We start from the raw sequence: 22,974 nt of genomic DNA, 5'->3' as shown, positions 1-22,974 counted from the left end.
TACATCTGGGCTGTTTGTCCCTAGCCCTGCATATGCTGAGATCCCACTTACAAGTGGATTTGAAGATGCTGAGATTTGCAGGCAAAGGTGTGAACCCTCACACAGAACAGCATTGGGATTTACACCGCTTTCCTGTAAACCTGGGGTGAACCCCCTCGGGGGTGTGAAATTTCAAAAGAGGGGAGCAGAGTGATTGGCTGCTCGATGTCAGGCTCATCCACGTAATTGAAAAATGTTACTGTTTTTATGTACGTGTATTCACGTTCATATACTGATTAATATACTTTTTACATTCTACGTACTTATTTTCTTACACGTGCCAAAAGGTTTTTTTATGTGAACATAGCCAAAATTTCTGTTGGCTTGGACTACATGAGACAGGTAGTGGTGGGGGCTACTAATTGCAGGGATTAGAAGTGGAGCACAGCATAAAAAGTTTGCTTACTCCTGCTGTAAGCCGTCTTCATTCCTTCAGCCCTGGCTGGGGCAGGGGGTTCTGTTTTCACACACTTTCCCCTCTGCTGGCAGAGGGCATGCTGGTTTCACCAGCACTCCCCTCTCCCTTGTTGAGAGATGGACAAGAGTGACAGGATGCAATCAGAAATCCCTTGGGCTCATTCGCTAGTCTACTTATATCAGACACCCACTTTCTTGCTCTCTGGGGCTCTGCACCACCTTGTCTCCCCCAGCCAAGGCACAGAGATGGGGTTACTACTGTCTTGCAGAGCACTGCAGGCACTGATTTACTTCAGCTCTAGGAGGAGGCAGTTCTAGGGCACAGCCCCTGGGAAACCAACCCCTTAAAGGGATCAAATCCCCAAATAAATCCATCATTCTCCGTGCAAAAGTTTTTCGAAGAAGGCTCATCAGGTAAAGCCCCTTTATAGGTTAAAAAGACGTATGCACTGTGGTACTCCCCCACGGGCCCACATCCCACCCTGGTAATAATTACTTACGCTGGGCTTGAGCATAAAGAGAAGAGATTTTTATTAAGCATAAGAAGTATGATTTAAATGCTGAAAGGTGAAAACTGAAAGATCAGAGTGAGTTATTAAAATGAAAATAAAACACATAGCTAGTTCTAACTTCCCTATGAGACACTGTATGCAGATCTGTATCCTAAACAGCTCTTCTCATGTCTGCTTCAAGCTGCAAAGCAGCACTGTTTCTTTTCTTCTGACTTAGGTCAACAGCCTTTCATAGTTCTTTGCTTCCTCCTAGGGTGTATCAGGCAGACTCCAAAACAGGATGAAGACAAAAATCTGACAGCTTCCCATTGCTTGAATATACATAGGGTGCTTAAATTTTCATAGGTTGGGAAACCTTTGCTTTATAATCGCCTGTCCCATGGAAAAACACTGGATCAAAATGGTTTCAATAACAAATGCTATGGTCATATGTCTTTCTAGCACCAATAGCCTTGACTTTCTAGAGAAACCAGGCTGTTTACAAGTCATTTAGCTGATCATCTAGTCACTGGGTCTGGGGCAGGTGTAATGGCTGTCATCAGCCCATTTTAAACTATAAACAGACTTGCATTTCCTACTTCTAACTTCACAAAGAAGAATGCTACATGCACCAAAACGGAACGTCCAGACCCAGCAGCTGGTGCCGTAGAGCCGTAGGATACAGGATACAGACATTCTGAGAACACCGTGAGTTACACACGCTTACATCCATAAGCCACTCCGTAAAGCACGGGGGCGCGACCTGTCACAGGCTGCCTGTTACCTGTCCCCCGCAGCGAACTGCGGGTGCCGTCTTTGGCTGCGGACGGACAGCCGCCGTTCCCGGGCTGCGCGGCGCGGGGCGCGGCTGGACCCCACACGCGGGAGTGCCGGCGCAGCCTGGGCTCGGGCGCTTCAAGCCCGGCGGCAGGAGAAACGCTGCACCTTCCCCGCGCCCGGGGCCGGCAGTTCCCCAAGGACGAGCTTCCCGGCGGTCCGCGGCAGCCACCCGCGATCGAGGCCGCGGCCGGCGGAAGGGCGCTATGGCCGGGCGGGAGCGGAGCCGGCAGCGCCCGCACCCGCCACTGCTCAGCGGGGAGCCGGGCCAGACGCCCCGCCGCAGCGCAACCCCGCTCCATCAGCGGCCTCTGCCAGGCTAGTCACCGGGCTCCCTCGGGCCGCGCCAGCAGCGGAGCAGCCGGCCGGAAACACGCCGAGCCCGGCCAGGCAGGAGCCCTAACACCACGGGGAAGGGCGGCCGGGAGGGAACGCGCATGCGCAGCACGCCCCAGCCGGGGCGAACGGGCTGCCCCCCTGGCGGGAGCGCAGACCCCGCGCGGCTCCGGCAGGCCGGTCCTCCAGAGTCCCAGCGTGCCGTGCGGCGCGGCACTGGGGTAAAGGTCAGCGCTAGCGTGGGCGCCGCCGCAGCCATGCCGAAGGAGCCGCAGCCCATTAGCCCCGTGAAGAACTTCTTCGCGGGCGGCTTCGGTGGCGTCTGCCTGGTCTTCGTGGGGCACCCGCTGGACACCGTCAAGGTGAGGGCGCAGGCCCCGTTCGAGGCGGTGCTTCTGGCTGGCGTGGCCGCCCGCGGGCGTTGCCCCGGCGACGCGCGCCCTGCGGGCGGTGTGGAGGCCGCGGCGGGCCCGTCCCGCTCGAGGCGAGAGGTTCCCCCAGCCCGTCCCCTCGAGGCGCTGCCGGCCCGGGGCTGGCAAAATGGCAAAGGCCGCTTGGAACTCCCATGGCCTTCAGCAGGGCAGGCGCCACGGCACCCGGTCCGCTCCTCCCCCCCAGCTGGTGGCCGGCGCGACGGAGGCGTGGGGAGGGAGAGGAGGGGTGGGGCGGACTGGGGCCCACCCGTCCCTAAGGACGGCCCCATTCAGTCAGACCAAAGGTCCGTGTACCTCAGTAGCCTGTCTGCCAACAGTGGCCAGTGCCACCGGACAGGTGATCTAGGCGATCCCTCTCTGAGCAGCAGCGGCTAGGGACACCACTGCTGCCCGCCCTGGTTACTAAGTACTGGGGGACCTGTCCGCCAGGCATTTGTCTGGTTCTTTTTAAAATCCTGTTAAAGCCCTGCTCGTCCCACCCTCTTCTGGCGAGGGCTTCCACGGGCTAACCGTGCCCTGCGTGAATACTTTTTTTTCTTTCACAGCTGCTGCCTATTAATTTCATTTGGTGACCCTTAATTCTGATGTTCAGAGAACAAGTAAATTACTTCTCCTTATTCTCTTTCTCCATAGCTGACATGATTTTATAGACCTCTGGCAAATTCACCATTAGTCTTCTCTTTTCTGAGCTGAAAAGTCCTAGTTTTTTTAATCTCTTCGTATGGTACCTGTTCCAAAACCCTAATCACTTTTGTTGTTTGATGCCAATATATCGTTTTGAGATCTGTATGCGGTGTTTGAGCTGCACATGTATCATGGCTTTATATAGAGGAAATAAGATATTCTTTGTCTTATTTTCTATCCCTTTTTTAATGATTCCTAACAATGTTTGCTTTTTTGACTGCTTATACACATGGAGTGTATGTTCTCAGAGAACTATTTGCAATGACTCCCAATATTTTGCTCTGAAGCACTAATAGCTAAATTAGTACCCATCATTTTATATGTGTGGTTGTGATTTTTTTTCAAATGTACATTACTTTGGATTTATCAGCATAAAAATAACTTACCATTTTGTTTCCCAATCACCTAACCTTATGAGATCCCTTTGAAGCTTTTCACAGTCTGCTTTGGTCTTAACTATTTTGAGCAGTTTAGTATCACCTGCACGTTTTGCCATCCTGCTGCTCATCACCTGCTCCAGAGCTTTTAAAAGTATGTCGAATAATATTGACCCCAATACGGACCCTTGGGGACACCGCTTGTTTTCCTTCTCTCTATTCTGAAATGTGACCATATATTTCCTTTCTTTTAACCAGTTGTCAGTCCAGGAGAGGACCTTTCCTCTTATCCCATGACAACTTACCTTACTTAAGAGCCTTGTAAGGGACCTTCTCAAAGACTTTCTGGAAATCTTCATTATGTCCATTGGATGACCCTTGTCCACATGCTTGTTGACTCTCTCAAAGAAGTCTGGTAAAGCATGATTTTCCTTTATAGAAACCATGGTGACTTTTCTCCAACAAATTATGGTTGTCGATGTGTCTGACAGTTCTATTCTTTTCTATAGTTTCAACCAGTGCCTTTTTTATTTAAAAAAGGGGTAGGTGGGGGGGAAAGAAGGGGCAAGCTGCTACTCAACCAACTCCCTGTTTCTGCCCCTCCACCCTGGAATCTCAGGCTAGTACACTAACCACTAGTTCATTGATACTCTCAAAAAAGTAGCATCTGTCTGGAATACACAGTTATAACAATCTGTGCTTTGCTTGTTTGTGTCTAACCAGCCCTTTCATCCTTGCAAGATACTCAGGTGCCTATTGTATGGTGCATCTAGAAAGGTCATTTAGAAAGTAGTTAGAAATATCAGTAGTGAATGAAAAGCAAACCTCTTGTTCTCAAAATCATCAGAAAATTACACATTAAGGGAAATTTGTGATATTGAGCTCCATTAATTGTTAGAAATAGGGGAAGGAGGCAGAAGACAAGTAACTGAGGAGTTGGTAACAAAACTCTGCCCAGTAGAAGGTTTTCTTGGTGACCAGCCATGAGCTACGTGGATATAGCTGATTGCATCTGGCTTTCTCTTTTGACACAGATGTGACCAAGAGAGTACAGCTTCCAGCGCATGATGCCCCATCATAGCATGTGTGGAAAGCTTTTTGGAATGTTATAAGTATTTGGTCTGCATTATTGCTCCAAGGATTGATGATTCTAGAGGGGAAATGTTTTATACACTAACATGTTATTTTCCCCTTTTAAATCTATACTTTGATTTGAGGATAAATAAAACAGTTTTCTTGAGTGACAAACCATACTGAGTTTAGCAGATGGGGGGAAAAAGTACAAGAACAATGGGACTTCAAAAGTACTGACAAATATGTTGTTGCTTTATCGAGAGTATTAATTAACTTGAATTTAAAATAAATGTAATATTTATAAATATATTGAAATAGGTTAATGTATTTGTGTTCTTATTTAGATACTTTCAGATGCTAAAATAGAGGTTTTTAACCTCATGCTAAATACTATGATGTCTGACTATAAAAACTGTGGCTTTAATGTGGCTCTCTGTAATTAACCTTAAAAAGTCATGTATCTTAAAAGAGGGAGAAAAAAGAACTTTTTAAAATTTGTTTTACAGGTCAGACTACAGACTCAACCAAAACCTCAGCCTGGGCAGCCTCCACTTTATTCTGGGACCTTCGACTGTTTCAGAAGGACTCTTGTTCGAGAGGTAATTGTATACTGGCACTTTCTGAGCATGCCAAAAATGTCAGTTGCTCATGTATGTCATTGAAGTGGAACAGCATGGGAATCTGCAACACTCCCCACCCGCACCCCACCACCACCACCACCACTATAAAACTCTTAAGTTATCGATTCAGATTGTGAAATCTGAAAGGAGAACTGTCTTAGAGGGAGAGCCTAATCTTTGGAATGTATAATCTGATATCTTTTTTTTTCTTAAGTCAGAAACCTGGTGATATTAATAGCTAAGGTTAAGGCTATGATGGACATAAGCAGTTGTTTGCTAGCTGTATTGTTGTAGGTGGTGGAATTTTGATGCCAGTGCTATGGAGTCTTCTCTGGTATGTCTCTCTAATTTCTTCTAGAACCCATAATCCCACCTGTGACAAGGCAGAAGAGGAAGTGTTAGTTCAGATTCATAGTTGTTTTTTATTTATTTATTTATTTATTTAAGGCCAGATGGCACTGCTGTACTGTAGAATGACAACAATGATCTCAGGCAGGGCACTTAGTATTTTGCATCCCTCGCCCCTCTCTTTCAGTTCTGTGTATCTGATTTGTCAGTTTTTACTTCAATTTTTTTGAGCTCTGTATTATAAACCAGTCAGTTCTGTACTAGAAATGTTATATCTCCAGATCTGAGGAAGCGGGTCTGCCTCTCAAAAGCTCATCACCTAATAAATTATTTTGTTAGTGTTTAAAGTGCTATATGACCGCTGGTTTATATTGTTAGAATACAGACTAACATGGCAACCTCTCTGTTACTTTTCTTCCCTGTGTTCAAATTCCTAATTGTTCAAATAATGGATTTCATTAGGCCCTGCATACTTTGAATATATGTAACTTAACTAACCTCTGAACTGTTTTTTCCTATTCTGGGCTGTATTTCTTCTCTCTTGCTAATATTATGTGTCTAGTAGCTGGTGACAGTTAATCTCTTCTAGTAAAATGTGAAGCAAATTAGTCATGAAACACATGAGCTTTCTTGAAATAATCTGGTGTTGTTAGCTCTTCTTTCCACTAAGCAGAGGAGCTATAATTTTTGTTTGTTTTTTCTTTTGCTCCTAATATACGTGTAAAATATTTCTTTATAAAAAAGGACATGGTAGGTGATAATTACTTCTGTGAAAATCCCTGTAATGTTAGCTATTTTGTTTTCTTCCTCATAAATTTTTCTCTGTTCCCACTCTGTATAGAATTCGTTTGTAGACTGTTGCATCATCAGAGTTCTGTATGGAGCCATATTGGCCTCTTAGTCTTGCTAACTTTTCTTTGTGTCAGAAAAGTGTGCAGTTGTGCCTTTAATGATGTCTCATTGAGAAACTGCTAACTCCCCAGAACTCCTTTCTCCTGTAGGATTTTTTTCCCCATTTATGCTTACCTCCCAGCTCTGATTTAGTTAATGGCCTTCAGAAAAGCAGTCTTTGCCATTCTTCTTCTTTGCTTACTCCTTCTTTTCCTCAGAATGGATGAAAGTAAACATGAAATGATCATTTTCACCAAAAGTGCCTTCCACTTTCAGATTTGCCACCAGTTCCTCTGTCAGTCAGAATGAAGTCAGTCCCCTTGTTTGTTTTCTCCACCTTCTGAAACAAAAAGTTGTCGTCTCCAATACATCCTAAGAACTTACTGAAAATGTTGTGTTCTGCCTTATTACTTTTCCAGCAGATATCTGGGTGGTTGAAGTCTAGTGTTTCCTCACTTTTTTCCATCCATGGGCACAATAACTTTTGTAATGTGCACTGAGGTATGTGTGGATGTGCACCACAGTAGAAACATATGCTGCCCACTGTGTGGGGGGGGTCGGCTGGTCAGCTGGGTGGCACCTGAATCTCTCCTAGGCAGCTGCCCATGTGCTCAGCATACGGGGAACATTATTGAAGTCCCCCCATTACTTTGGAATCTCTTTTTTTTTTTTTTTTTAAAAAAAAAAAAACAAAAACAAAAACAAAGCAGCAGAAATGTAGGACTTGTTAAAGACCAACAAAACGATTAAATGATTTGTTAGTCTTTAAAGTGCTACATTTCTGCTGCCTTTTTTTTTGGAGTACAGACTAACATGGCTATCTCTCTGTTACTATTCGGAATCTTGTGTTCATCTAGTTTGACTTTATGCATAACACAGGCCATTGAATTTTGTCCCATTGACTCCTGCATCAAGCCCGTAAGTATGGTTTTTATCAGGATAGCTAGTCTCCATTTAGAGTCTGTACGTGGAAGAACATCCACTGTGTCCCTTGCTGAGTTGTGCCAGTGAATTAATTACCTCCATTGTTTAAAAAATTGTGCCTTTATACCTAGTGTGAATTAGCTTCAGCTTCCAATCATTATATCCTGTTATGCCTTTGTCTGCTAAACAGCACACTGTGGTATCAGAAATCTCTATATATCCAGGAACTTGTATTCTGTGATTGTGTCAACTCTTAACCTTATCTTGGGCAAACAAAATTGAGCATTCCAAGTCTTTCGCTATAGGGGAGACTTCCGAAGTGTCCTATAATTCTGTAGGTCTTTGTACCTTTTCCAATTCTTCAACGTCCTTCTTGAGCAGCAGAGCTGGACATAGTATCCACTAATGGTCTCACTACTGCTAAGTACAAAGGTAATCCTACCTCCTCACCCCTTCACGTAAGATCTCGACAAGAAATCTAAAAAACACAGTTCCACTCCCTACAAAAAAAAGGGGACAATAAAACTATCTAAATTACTTCATACCTTAGGATACTACAACAACCACAGCTCAATAAAAAATATTGTTATCTGAAAGTTTGCGTTCTACTGAAAAGGGGCTTTAACAGACATTTACAGCAGGGAATGCTCAGAACTAACATTGATATTCTAATTTACATAAGAACATAAGAATGGCCATACTGGGTCAGACCAAAGGTCCATCAAGCCCAGCATCCCATCTGCCGACGGTGGCCAATGCCAGGTGCCCCAGAGAAGGAGAACAGAAGACAAGTGATTTATCTCCTGCCATCCATCTCCTGCCCTTGTACTGAAGGCTGGGGCACCATACTTTATCCCTGGCTAATAGCCATTTATGGACCTGACCTGCAAAAATTTATCAAGCTCTTTTTTAAACCCTAATAGAGTCCTGGCCTTCACAGCCTCCTCGGGCAAGGAGTTCCACAGGTTGACTGTGCGCTGTGTGAAGAAAAATTTCCTTTTATTAGTTTTGAACCTACTACCCATCAATTTCATTTGGTGTCCCCTAGTTCTTGTATTATGGGAAAAGGTAAATAATTTTTCTATATTCACTTTCTCCACACCATTCATGATTTTATATACCTCTATCATATCGCCCCTCAATCGCCTCTTTTCCAAACTGAAAAGTCCCAGTCTCTCTAGCCTCTCCCCATATGGGACCCTTTCCAAGCCCCTAATCATCTTAGTCGCCCTTTTCTGAACCTTTTCTAATGCCAATATATCTTTTTTGACACATTAACACGTGGTTTGAACAGGGACAGCAATTACCTGACTCATTATAAGGACTCTCTTACATACTTCGATGTTTTATGTAACTCTTAACTTCCCCATCCCACGCCAAGCCCCCACGCCATATCTCTGCTCTTCTGATTTGTCAACCTTGATAACAACTTTTGGACCTCTGTGCTTCATATATTGAGTCTGTTCTGCTAAGGATATGATCTGAAGAAGTGGGTCTGTCCCATGAAAGCTCATCACCTAATTATTTTGTTAGTCTTTGAAGTGCTACATGACTGCTTTTTTGTTGGACACTTGCATTATGCCTGTGTGCTGATCTGAGGAAAGTTCTCCTGCAGGCTGTTTCCCAGGACCTATGAGAAGGGAATTTAACAGAGGCAGCAAGCAGGTGTGTACAGAGGAATGGGGCAGGAGGGTTAAGTGGGAGCACCTGTTCCTGGCCTTAGCCAAAAGGATGGCATAACATTTTAAAAGGAATGAATAATACCTGCCAAACTCCAGGACCTGCTTCTTGCTAAGGCTCTCTAACAGAAAGCTGATTTTAAAACTATTCATTCTAAGAAGCAGAAATTGATACTGTTCTTGATGATAGGTTGCTCCTAACACTGCTTCCCAGATCCTATCAAATGGAGTTAAGAACTCTTAGTTGGGAGGAGGGAGTGAAAGGGTTAAACAGAGTTGGTCAAATCCTTCTTGCAACTCCATTGAAATCAGTTGCCTTACATACGAAGGAGTCAGCCCACTTGTCTACATGCTCAGGGTCAGGATTACACTGAAGTGTTTCATTTTGAAGACTCTAATACAGTATGTGTTTGTACACATATGTATGAGATACAGTCCTGTTAAAATCATGCATGGCTCAGTCTGTGCATTTAAGGTAGCCACTAGCTACTTTATATTTGGGGTGGGAGAGAGATGAGTTAGTCCTAGTGAGAAGTGTGAGTGAGTGGAAGCAGGAAGGCAGTTATTTGGAGAGTAACATATAGAGCTTAGTCCAGTGCCATCTTGGTAGGTATCCCTTCTGCACCCCTTCCTTCCATTAGGACTAGCAAGACTACGTCTGACTTCCCTACCACCCCTCTAGGCTGTGTTTTAAAACTGTACCAAGGCAAATACCTTTCATTCTTGCAGCTGTCAGCCTTTGCTGTCGTAGTCTTGTATGGTAACTTGCTGCTTCATGCATTGAAATACTTATCACCCCGAAGAGTGCTCCATGAAACCTTGTATAATAACCCCCAGCTGTGTCTTGCAGGGAGTCCGAGGCTTGTATAAAGGAATGGCAGCTCCAATTATTGGAGTGACTCCTATGTTTGCTGTGTGCTTCTTTGGATTTGGTTTGGGGAAAAAGCTCCAGCAGAGGAACCCTGATGACATTCTGACGTGAGTTCTGAGTTGTTCAGATGCTTGGGGTACCTTTTCTACAGCTTCCAGCCTGCTGTGTGGAATTACACATTCTCTTGCAGTGTAAATGTCGCCTGTTTAGTTTATAAATATAATTTAAAAAAAAAGTCTCCAAAACACAAGTGGTAGTACTCCAGAAAGCGTGGGACTGATATCACAGGCTAAAAACAGATAGCAGATGGGCAAGTACTGTGCAGCTCCCTCCCTGTGTGGAAAGACAGCCATTCCAGAACAATTTGGTTGTAGCTGAATCCAGCATGTTATATAATAACATAGAACAGCCTTGCTGTTAAGGGAAACTGAATAGAAGATTACCTGTATATTCCAGGATAGCTGTCTGACTGACACACATGGTGGTGAGACCATAGGATGTTTCCTTTCTGCTGGTTGTAAGTGGGACTCTTCCTGCATCTACTCAGTACGCTAAAATAGGTTAGGTTAGTATTTACAGGAGGACCTCTCTTTTGGTGTGGCTGAAGAGTCATTTGTATGATCTGTCTCTGATTTCAGGCTTCTACAACCTTCTGGAAAAGTGTCTTTTTGAAACTAAACTTCTTTTTTGGCCGCAAGTTGAAATCTGGAAGGCTGTTAGCAGTGATAATCTGTGAATTAGAGTGGGTTTTTTTTTGTTTTTGGTTAATTTAAATTTTAAAAAATTGGTTTATTTTTGAAATGTCCAAATTCCAATAGACTGACCCTTTTGTAAGGGCCAGTGTGTGACATTTCTGAAGAACCTTGGCTTAGGGATCAAAAAAGGTGTTTGAAAAACTTGAACCATGCATACTATACATCCACTTGCTCAGTTTTCTAATAGAAATAGCCCTTCAGATGTGTATACAATACACTTGTGTACATTTGTTCAAGAGCTCTGCTCACGCAATATTCTAAATCCACCACTGTTCTCTCAAGTTCTCTTACAAATCAGGAGTTTTTGAAGAAACATCTATAAGAGGGGAATTTTGAAGCCATGATTCAGAAAAGCATTTAAGTACATGCTTGTTTCATGTGCTTGATTGCTATCCAAGTCAGTCCTTTTGTGTAGGTCTACACAGTAAAGTTATTTTGAAATAACTGTCCTATCCTAGCCTCAACACAGTGCAACCGTTATTTTGAAATAATTTCAAAAAAACAGTTGGCTTATTTCAATATTGACAAACCTCTTTCTACAAGGAATAGAGCCTATTCTGAAATAAGCTACAATGCACCCGATGGCTCTGTTTTGAAGTAGGGTATATGTCTGTAGACACTGCATTTCAAGACAGCTAAGTGCTATTTCAGAATGCATTTTTGTGTAGCAGCATTATTTTGAAATAAGCTATTTTGCAATAACTCTTTTGGATTAGCTTATTTTGAAATAAGTCTTCTGTGTAAACGTCCCCATAGTGCTTTGCTGAACTGGGGCAGGAAGACTTCTGGGTCTAGAGTAGTGGTTCTTAAACTTATTTGATATTTCACATAATTTCCACATTCTCCCTCTTCCCTCGCATAATGCTGCCCAGCTCTGATGACAGAGGATTAGCCACTGACCAGGTACCCTGCAGCACCGTGCCAGCAGCAGTGCAGAAGTAAGGGTGGCAGTATGAAAAGTGTTATTTTTACAGCAGACCTAGCACTCAATTGCTACCCATCTGTGCTGCTGTTGCTTTTTAGAGGCTGACAACTGGCACCCTGCCACTGTCTCCTGAGAAGGTGAGGGGAGGAAGCTCTGACTTTTAGCTCCTTGGTGACAAGGGTCAACATGTTACCTTGTTCCAGCTCTTCCCCCACTGCTCCTACAGGTGTGTACAACTAGGGATGTTAAAGCTTAATTGGTAAACCTCATACTAAATGTGGATGAGGTACTGGTTAACTGTAACCAGTAAACCTGCTAAAGAATCCCCTGCCTGCTGTGAGAAGGAGGTTGCCCTGGCCCCACAGGGCCATCGCAGGTGGGGGTGCTCCAGTTTTGCTAGAGTATCCCCATTTGTGGCAATCCTTGGGGGAAAGGGGTGGATGGGGAGGCTGCTCCAGCCGGACAGGAGCAGTCCCCCTACCATGGATAGGGGCTGCTGCAGCTGAGCTGGAGTGCCCAACTTACAGCACACTGGGACGGAGGCTGCTTCGGTTCAGCTGGAGCAGCCCCCTTTCGTGGTGGCTCTGGGTGTGCCATGGGGCAGGAGTGCCCTGGCCAGGCCAGGGGCGTCCCTATCCATGGCAGCCCTGGGCATGCTGCAGGGCGAGGGATGCTTCAGTCTGGCCAGAACTGTCTCCGTCTGCAGTGGCCCTGGCTGGAGCAGCCCCTGTACATGGTAGGGGCACCCTCCCCAGGGGCACCCTCCCCAGTGGCCCCCGCATCCCACTTAATAGGTTAACTAGTTAGACCTAGGCTGCTTCAACACATGCCACCTCTGATGGGAGCTAGCATGGTAATGAGGCAATTAGAAGCAGGCTAATGAGGTGTTAATGTGCATATTCAGCACCTCATTAGCATAACAGCAGCTGCGCGAATTTCAAAGTGCAGACTTGGAATTGCAAATTGACAGTGTAGATGGGAGAAGCTTCGAAATAAGCACCCCACTTCGACATTCCCTTATACCAATCTAGTTCTGTGGGAGTAAGAGAATGTCCAAGTGGGGAGCTTATTTTGAAGCTTCTCTCATCTACACTGTTAATCTGCAATTCAAAGTTTGCACTTTGAAATTCTAGCAACTGCCATTATGCTAATAAACTGCTGAATATGCTCGTTAGCGCCTCAGTTACCATGCCATTTCCAGTGGGAGGGGGCAAGTGTAAAAGCAGCCGTGGTGTGTAAGCAGTTAACCAATTAAATGGGATTTTACTTCTGTATGAGTACCAGCCATCAAAGGCAGATTTATTTATTTACTGCCTGCATGGCAAGGTAGCCTGCCCTGCAGTTGGGCCAAATGAGTTGGTCACACTCTGTATATTGTAGCATAAAACTTAAGTGCATTGAGTAATACAAAATATTATGAATGCACTGGAGACAAGGTATAGTTGCTGAGGGAACCATAGTTTTGGATTGTTAAAGTTGTTAAAGCTACTTTACAGATAAATGTATAAAAGTCCTTTCATACTGACTGTTTACTAAGTGCTGTGTTGATTGGATTATTTATCTCAGGATCTTTTGTTTTCCCTTGTTCTCTGTGCAGATATCCCCAGGTGTTTGCTGCTGGCATGTTGTCTGGAGTGTTCACAACTGCAATCATGGCTCCAGGAGAGAGGATCAAGTGCCTTTTGCAGGTAAGACTTTGTGGATGGAGGGAGAGAAAGTCCCACTCTTAAATTAAGACTGTCTCCTGAGCTAAAAAGGCCTTGCTAGAAAGGTGTAACTCCTGTAATTAGCACACTTACTCTGCAGTACGTTTTGAAAATACCCTTTCAGCTGGGCTGAAGTATAAGATGGTGTGACTTGCTCATGAAGAAGCTTTATATGGCATCCTTTTGACTTTCTGTTTGGTAAATACAGCATGTGTTCCACCATACAGGCATCATCAGCCTGGGATACCAGCTGACCTCCTGGGCACTTCTGAAATCTGCAGAGGATCTCATCTTCTCATGGAAAGTCTTTCTAGCAGGGGCAGCTTACTAGTTAGAGACTCGGAGCCAAAATAGCTGTGTATAAAGTGCAAAGAGCCATTTATCCTATATATTTTATATATATCTATATAGATACATAATATATATTCATATAAATGGATATATTAAAAATACGTATAATACGTCTCTCAATCTCCCATCCCATCCCAGAGCCAGGCGCTCTCCCTACCCCCACTCTAACCCAGTGCCTGGAACTGACCAGAGCCGCTGCTGCCACTGCAGATGCACGCTTCTCCCTTAGGGCAATGGGACGTGCGCACAGAGTGGTGGTAAGAAGTGCCAGTGCATGGCTCCAAGAAGGAGCCACATTTCATTAATCAAAGAGCCACATGTGGCTCAAAAGCCACAGGTTGGTCACCCCTGCTTTGTAGTGCTGTTCAGGGCCATGAAACTTTTGCGTGATGAATGTTTTGCCCCTAGTTTCCTGGAATCCTGTATGTAACAGAAGGACCTATTTAAAAAATATATAAAACAAGCTATTGTAAAACTAGTCTAGTGAGTGTGAACTTTAAATCAGTCACCACCATTGGTTTTAAAAACCCTGGTAGGAAATGCAAGTTCAAACAAATGAAAATACTGTCCGTGCCAGACCCTCTGATCTCTACCCTCTCTGACACTGACTGCTGTACTTCTTAGTGTTGTAATAGATGTTCAACATTGAATCCAATGTGCAAATCATTATTACAGAACATCTTTACTCATAAAAATGGTCTGAGTTCTGTGACATTACCTGGGGCGGGGCGGAGGTTCAGATTCTAGACAGTGTAAATCTGGAATAATTTAACTACTTTCATCTGTTATATCAAAATTAAGTAAGAATTCGACTCTTACATGATCCAGCGAGTGCATGGTTCAGTAAACACATGGGGGAGCAAAACCTTTTCAATCTGGGTGGGAGAGAAGTTATGTTATGTGTAAACTATGCAGTGGCATAACACAAAGGGGAATGCACGTTAAAGGGAATTTGGGATTGAGACTGCATGTACCTATTTCTGATCAGGGACTGGCCTTCCTTAACATTGGTGCGTTTTGCTGGGGCTATCTGGAGTTATGTTGGCCTGAGGTCTGTATCAGTGACCTCAGGGATGTCTGCCAGTTGAAGAAAGACTGTAAAAGGGAACACGAGGGCTAGGAATATGACTTCACCTGCACTGCACCGTTTTATCTGTATGTTAACAGGAGATCCTTGGCTTATGCTTACATGGAAAAGAGCTGAGCTGTCAACTTTCACTTGGCAATTTAGCTTCAGACAGCACAAATCTTCCAAATTGTCTACCAGGCATAATCCAAATAACAATCACGTTAATTCTCCAGATCCAGGCTGCTTCAGGTGAAAGTAAATATGCTGGCCCAATTGACTGTGCAAAACAATTGTACCGAGAGGCTGGAATTCGAGGTATATACAAGGGAACTGTGCTCACCCTCATGAGAGGTAAGTTCAGTACATGTATGCTAATAGTATCACTGTAGGAAGGGAAGCATCAGAACAAAACTGAGCTAACATCATAAATCTCACTCTGGGGCACTGAGATAGGCTTTGCTGTTTTTACAGCCACCCCTGTCGCTCAGGGGATTGAGAAGTAAAACTAAGATGCATCGCAGTTTTGGTGGAGGGAGAGGACAAGGGAAGTAAAAAAAAAAAAAAAAAAAAAAAAAAAAGGGGGGGGGGGGGAATGAGGGGAAAGGAGCTAGATATATGCACAAGAGGACTTCCAAGGTAAAGACCAATAAAATCAAAGAAGCAGAAGGCTGTGGCTGACTTCCAGGATGCGGGAGGGATGATGGTTGTGGGGAAAGGAGGAGCACATAGAAAAAATAGGAAACTAGCTTTTTTCTTAGTTTTGGGATGGGATTTGTATGTATGATGACTCAGACTGCATCTGCGCTGTGAGATACATTCAGTTCTTAACACATTTGATATTTTAACTTTCGTTCTTATGAATTTGAATTTAAGTATCCACAAACCATCTTGAAATTCGACCCACCATTTTTCTGTGTTGAATTTCCGCGTCCCCATTGCCCTATGCATGCTGAACAGCAAAAGCAGTGCATTGTGGGTACCTATCCCACAGTGCCTTAACCCTGGTTGCTTGTCGGTGTTTCATGTTAGAATCCCAGAATGTAAAGCACTGTCCCAGAATTCACAGCACACAGTAACAGAATTCAGCCCTCCCCCAAACCTGCCTGGGTTCCTTGTGACCCACATGCTCTGTGGATGTTGGTATAGCCATGGGCAGCTGTGCTATCAGCCCTGTCCACTCCCACCTGGTTCCATCAGCTGTGCGTCTGGGCCTTTGTATTTGCAGGCCTGGGCACTGCAGAATTCAAATTGTAATTCAATCAAAAATTTGTGGGTTTCCTATGTTCTTCCTACGCACCTGGATGGAGAGCAGTGGAGAAGGAAGCAGCCATACACAGAGGGTCACCACACAGCTTTTTGGGGTACATACAGGACACTTCTGGAGGCTAATATAGTTGAATTAAAGACATGGTAGTTCCACACTAGCCTTTATTGGAATTTTAAATTCAAAATTGACACTATACCCATCCAGTAATTATTGACATTTTGTTATTGGTATTAGGGCCCACTAATTCTAGCTAATGGTATTTACAGTGAAGACAGTGACGATTTTTAAATATTGAGCTAACTCCCTTAAATTTGATCTTTATCTCATAGTGTAGATGCAGCCTCAGTCTAATTGAGATGGCCGTTTTGGTTATTGAAAGATACAATTACTTTGATTTACCCTGTCCCTGCTTCAAAGCATTTTTGGTATGGACAAAAAGTATCTTGTGTGTCTGTGATGTTCCTTTTCCTCTTTACCCCTCCCCCCCCAGCTTCCAACAAATAAGCACCTGTAACGAACAAATTAAAGCCCCAGGGCAATGTTCCCTCTAGTTTTTTGTTTGTTTTTTTTTCATCCATCCACATGGGGATTAAATTTTGTTATGGGCACTGAGGCATATGCAGATGTGCATCCTGATAGCAACACTTGCTGCCAGCTGCAGTTGGCTGTGAGCACTCTGCTAGTCAGCTGGGTGACACTGGTATCTGTCTTGGGTGGCAGCCCAAGCAGTCAGCTTACAGGGAACATTGCCCCAGGGCTCTGGTTGGAAATATGTTTTTGCTTTCTCCCCTGCATGAGATTAAAATGTGCTCCAGATGAGGGTAGTGATCTCATCTGAGCTTCCTCAGATAGAGCAGCTTTAGGCATTTTGTATTTTCTCCAGCCCAGGAAACAGTCTGCCCCATGACTCTCATAGGACTGTAGTAGTTAGCAGCATGGACAACATGCCTGACAGAACTGCTTGTCTGATCCTAGCCATGGGGCTGAGCATTGGCTGAATGAGAACATAACAAACCAGAAAATCTGATTGGGAAAAAACTCTCTGCACAGGCCACAAAGCTACTGAGACTGGCTTCATCTGCCTCGTCTCCAGTTTGGGGAGCTTAGACCTTTCTCATAGTCAAGGTAGCAGCTAAGAAACAGTGTGACTGGAAGGGTTAGGAACAAAGGTTTGTGAATAGGTATTTCTGCAGCCTTGTTCCTGCTCCTTCTGAAAATGTTCTTGCTTTTTGGCCTAGACAGACAGCAGTTTGCACTTGAAGGCTCAGAAAGGGAACTTATTGGTACTTGATGGCATTGCTGAGGCTGGTGCAGAACAGTCCCTAATGTTGGCAGCTGATGTGAGTTCAGAGCGTCTAGGGTTCTGTGCTTCCTTTCCTCTCTTCTTACTTGCATGTGGAAGCGATCAGGTGTTGTTTTCCCCACTTCTTAGTCTCTTTGTTGTTCTCCCAACTAGATGTTCCAGCCAGTGGAATGTACTTCATGACGTATGAATGGCTGAAAAACATTCTGACCCCTGAGGGGAAGAGGTTAGTTAAATCCAAGTCAGGGCAGTGCTAACTTTCCCCAGACACTTCCCATCAATTTCTCCTGCTAAGCAAATGGCTAGAGAACAAAATCTCCACAGCGACTAACCACAGTTTCTGTGATTGATGAGGAGTTTGCTGTCAGTGGCTTTTCCATTGAGTTGACTCATCTCACTGTGGTATTGGATTGATTGTTGAACAGTGTTTGAAGCACTGTTCTTAATGGCACAATTACAAGATCATTCAGCATGCCCGGCATGCTTCCCTGCTGTCTGCCAAAAGCAGGTTTTTCAGGCATCCTTGTCGTGCTGCAGGTATAAGAGCAGTAAGGGTTGAGCGTTTCCATAGAAAGACAGCATATTACGGCCACAAGTTTCTCACTCTGAATTCCTGCGCTGCATTTGTTGCTCTCAGGCTAGGTCTGTACCATTGTGATGTCTTTTATCTCTCAGCCAAGCTGTCTCCATGTATTAGCTTAATGAGAGACACCTTTTCAATTCCTTATTTCTGTAGTGTCAGTGACCTCAGCGTGCCCAGAATCCTCTTTGCTGGGGGCATGGCAGGGATCTTCAACTGGGCTGTTGCTATTCCTCCGGATGTGCTGAAATCCCGCTTCCAGACTGGTGAGTCAGATGTCAACTGTGTAACACTGCAACTTGTGGAACTGTTTCTGTGGGCTGGATGGACTGTCCAACAGAGCACTCGTGGTTGAGCAGAACTGTAGAAAGGAGGCAGCGTGGGCTGGCTCCTCCAGTGCCGGACTGGGACATGGAAACCTGCGTTCTAGTCTCAGCTCTGCTACAGGTTTACTGGATGCTTCTTCTATACCCTCATCTGTAAAGTGAAACCTCCTTTGCAGAGCTGTTTGAGATCCATGCTGAAAGCTGCTGCTAGGCAGTGTCTGTTATACACACATTCCTCATTGAAAGTGTTTATCATTTCAGATCAGACCAGGCATGCTTGCTTCAGTTGAAGCAGGTGGAATCTAAAATAAAAATGCTAGTGGAACAGAGGCTGCCATAGGTATGAGTGCCTCTCTCAAGCTCTTGCTTTGTGACAGGCAAATCTGCAGGCATCACAGAAATACCTATATTCTGCACTCACGCCACAGAACTGTAGTAGTGTCAGCCCAGTCCCAGAGGAGAAGACAGACAGTTGAGGTGTCTGGGCTTCAACAAAGACTGCCAAAGTTGTTCTTGTTTCCTTTGGCTCTTCTCCCAGAGAAACATCCCCGTACTACAGAGCTCTGCAGCAGCCTCTAGCAGGACTACCTGGTTCTGGCTTGCGTTTACAAGACCCCTACATCAAAGACACAGGCAGAGCTTCTGGCCCAGTGTATCCAGCAGCAGTTGCTGATGAAGGAAAATCTTCTGTTTTGTTTATTTGTTCCCTGTAATGTAGTTTCTGTGATGCTGCAGACCCAGGGAGCAACAGCTGAATGAGCTGTAGGAGAATATTGCAGCTCCTACTCCACTGAATCGCTTTCCAAAAGTTGTTTGTGACTCTGGTGATGGGTTAGTCTGTGAAGTAATTGGTAACAGGTCTTGTAATTGTAATATTTTCCAGTAGCACATCACATGATCGGCTAATTTGTTCCTATAACATCACTTCTTGATACAGCTGGACAGATCTGTATAACATCAGCATTAAAATGGAGCCTGTAGATTTCACTGGAGAGCCACTGCAACTACTGGCTCTGGTGTGTGGGAGGATACTCTTTGGCTATGGTTACTCTGCAGTGTTCTGTCAACAGAAGTCACTGTTGGAAGAGATTTCCTGACAAAGCTGGTGCTGAAAGAGTGAGGCCACATACTAAAAGCAATCGACAGAGCCCTCCACTCTGACAGAGTGGCTGGACTGCCCGGCCACTCTCTCAACAAAACAGGCACTCAGAAGCACAGCAGACGGGGCTGCCCGTTGTTCTGGATGCCCTGTCTCTCAAGAGAAGGCCCCCCAAGAGCACCACACAGCTTTTTTTTTGGTGACCGAATCTGTCAACAGCAGATTGTGCCTCATGGCTGTGGGGCAGAACACTGCTGGCAAAAGTGCTGAGTTTTGTCAAGAAGTTGTCGACAAAACACATTTTGCGTGCGCACGCTCCACAAGTTTTGTTGACAAAACCAGGGTTTTGTCAGCAAAACTTGTGAGCATAACCATATCCTTTGTGAGAAATAACACCAGTCTGTTCTCGAACTAGTCTTTATTGATTAATACACCCCAGACTTGCCTCTCCACCAATACCGTTAGTATGACCAGCAGTAAGACTGCTGGATTGAAGTTCCCAGCTTTCTAACCCTTGAAGTTCCTCTCTTTCCCCATACGATCCAATTATTATTTAAAACCATTACAGTGCAGGTGAGCATGTGGCTCCTGCTCACTGGGCTCTTTGCACTAATGGTCAGTGAAGTACTCTGTTGAAAGCTGTCTTGTCTTTGAAATAATTTGTTACTTGGAAAATAATGGGTGTGAATTACAATGGAGGCTGCAATGTAACCCTTGAAGTCTCCACCGACTGCAGTCACAAATTTTAGATGGAATGTTCTGTTTCTGTCACCAGCTGGTCCAGGGAAGTATCCCAATGGCTTTAGGGATGTGCTGAGGGAGCTTATCCGAGAGGAAGGCGTCTCATCCCTGTACAAAGGGTTCACAGCTGTTATGATCCGGGCCTTTCCTGCTAATGCAGTAAGTAAACCATAATATCTAGTGGGCTGTAAGGAGCTGGCTACACACCCCCTAACTCCCTACTTTGTTGCAAGGAGGTAGCTAGCTCCGTGATTCCAGACACTTTGACTCTTGTGCTGTCTCACTAGTGCTGCTTTACATTACAGCATACATCTCTAGGTGTATGGTGTGGGGGTCTGTTTCCAAACTTTTAAAATACTGGCTCAAATATCTCTAGCTGGGAAATTAAAGTAGGCTATAGGACTAGCACTAACAGAAGCAGGAGCACAGGCTTTGCACTGAGCCCTTCTTAGCATTAGCACTAACTAAGAATCTACACATCCAACACAGCTGCCAGCGTTTTGACTCTCTAGATTGACTCTGCACTTGTTTTAAGAGAGGATCTAGCAAGTAACACTGAAGATCAGCAATTCTGCCTTTGCCATAGAAGCACACAGCAAAGTCGTAACGTCAGTTATCTTGAACTAGAAGTAATGGGAGGATAGGGAAAAATAAAACCATGTTTGGGGTTTATAATGCTGCTCTACCATTCAACTCTGAGAAGACCTTTTCCAAACACTCCCATTTTGTGTGTGTAACGCTCATTGTTATGTCCTGTCTCTCTGTTCCAGGCCTGTTTCCTTGGTTTTGAAGTTGCCATGAAGTTCCTTAACTGGCTTGCACCAAGTTTTTGAAGACTAGGAAATGTCCTCCTGGGACAGGAAAAAAGGCCCTGGGGCTGTGTTAGAGGAATGACTTGGGAAACCACAGGAATGATTAATTTTCTAATCCCCATTGCCTTACTCACATCCCTGGATGATGTAATAGGTGCCATTCTGAACCCTGAGCCATAGTTCTGGTGCAGAGTTTTCCTGAGGATTAGGAAGTGTGAATGCACCATAGCAGTACTCTTGCAAATAGACAGCTAGTGCTATTACCTATGAGAGTCCTTTAGCACCCCTTCTGGAAGAGGGGGAGAGTCTCTTACCATTTTTTTTTTTTTTTTTAACCAAAGAAGCAGGTAGTGCTGACAACGTCTTTCAAAATAGTAATTACCAGCCAGAATGCACTTATTCTCAGGATATAGCTTAACACTTGATTGCAAATGCTGAGGTAATACACTATTTTCTGTCAGTCGTAGATATAGTCTCTTCATTGTTAGCACATTGATAGTGCCTTCATTTTATGTGCACGTAATGGGAGGGCATTGTGGAACAGAACAGATTACAGGTTTGTGTCTGTGTAATGGAGAGATTATAAAGGACCTTGTATGGTGAGTGCCTTGAACAGACAAACAGTGCACTGTGGAACTAAGAGTGAATGATGCTCAGCTTCCTTAACTAAGCACCACCACCACCAAGGTTGGCAGGGGCATTCAGCAGAGAAACAAGTTGTACCTGATCTCCCCCCATTAAAAACCCTTTTCTCCCCACCTCTGAAATCCCTTTGGTACTTCCTGATTCACTGATGTCTGAGAATACATTACAAATGCCATGTGACTCATTGCCATCTGTGCTACATTTGATGTTCCCTGAAGAATGCATTCTGGGAGATCATGACCTACCAAATTCCAAGAGGATTTCCAAGTGGGAGAAGACTTAAAACTTTGGCGTTGAATTCCGTCTTAGCCCTGGAGTTGTTGCCTGGGTCTGTATTTACTTCTGTTCCTCAGCTCAGCATTAAGAGATGTTGTTAAACATGACCAAATCTGAGTTGATACAGTTGATGTAAGGAACAGGTGGGTTGATCTGTAACCTGTTCCAGTTGCGATTAAATAATCCGTCTTATCAGGAATCAATAAAGATTGCTGCTGCTCAGCTAGAATGCTTGCAGTCTGCATTTTGGTGCATGATTAGCATATGCAAAGGGCATAAAAATATTGTCTAAAACTTAGTTCTGAGATCAGCCTGCAGACTAGTCCTGTACTGGTGTGCAGCCTGTTGCTGGGGGGTTGGTAATTCCATGCCTTTAGATCTACCCGATATAAGCCATTGGAATGTGACAAACAGCTGAAATGTGCAGTCGCTGAGATTTGCTGTGTGTGTGGTGTCACTGTTAATAGATTCAAATGTTTTTAAGGCTGTTTTCTCATAGTGGGAATCAGATGAACCAGTTGTTACAGGTGTGGTGAGAGGAGTGGATTTGGGAGAGCGTCCCTGTCTAGATTCCTCAGGAGGCACCTGTGGAAGGTAGGGCTGGGAAATGAGAAGTTGTCCCTACCCAGGCCCACTAATGCATATCATTCATTTACCTTGCTTTATATTAATGGTGCAGTCTCTGCCAGGCTGTATCCCACTCCCTTCCCCCCGCACCCATGTTCTCTTATCTGCTACAGTACCAGTAGCTCAGGCACTTGCTCTTTGTAACCAGCAGAGAGGATAATTGAAGGAGCAGACTGTGTGTTTTGCTCATTCAAACAAGCGGGGAGCGAGCAGTGTTCCCTGTACGCTGGTGAGGCTGCTCGGGAAGAATTCCCATGCTGTCAGCTGATCAGCACCGCCAAGCTCTTGGCACTCAGCTAATCTGCATGTGCCTCAGTGCACATGAAACATTTATTTTGTACATGGGTGGAAAAGATTAGAGGGTACACTGGTGGGGAGGTTCAAGTGGATCTTCCTGCTGTCTGAAGAGCCCCACAGCATGGGATACCGACAGCCCTAGATGCCACCTCCCCACCACAAACTTACCTTGC

At 44.6% G+C, this 22,974-nt stretch overlaps 1 protein-coding gene across 1 annotated transcript; it reads left to right on the top strand.

The window, feature by feature from the left end:
• The first annotated feature begins 1,665 nt into the window (after positions 1–1,665).
• Positions 1,666–22,106, top strand: SLC25A20 (solute carrier family 25 member 20). Its single transcript, XM_075005801.1, has 9 exons — positions 1,666–2,482; positions 5,196–5,288; positions 10,002–10,129; positions 13,300–13,390; positions 15,062–15,179; positions 17,552–17,624; positions 18,135–18,244; positions 20,179–20,303; positions 20,915–22,106. Exons 1-9 carry the CDS (start codon positions 2,222–2,224, stop codon positions 20,975–20,977), a joined length of 1,062 nt encoding a protein of 353 aa, XP_074861902.1. The 5' UTR covers positions 1,666–2,221; the 3' UTR covers positions 20,978–22,106.
• Positions 22,107–22,974: the final 868 nt, after the last annotated feature.

This window comes from Carettochelys insculpta, chromosome 11 (genome assembly GCF_033958435.1).
Source record: "Carettochelys insculpta isolate YL-2023 chromosome 11, ASM3395843v1, whole genome shotgun sequence".
NCBI lineage: Eukaryota > Metazoa > Chordata > Testudines > Carettochelyidae > Carettochelys > Carettochelys insculpta.
This window is presented reverse-complemented; position numbering and strand designations above follow the sequence as displayed.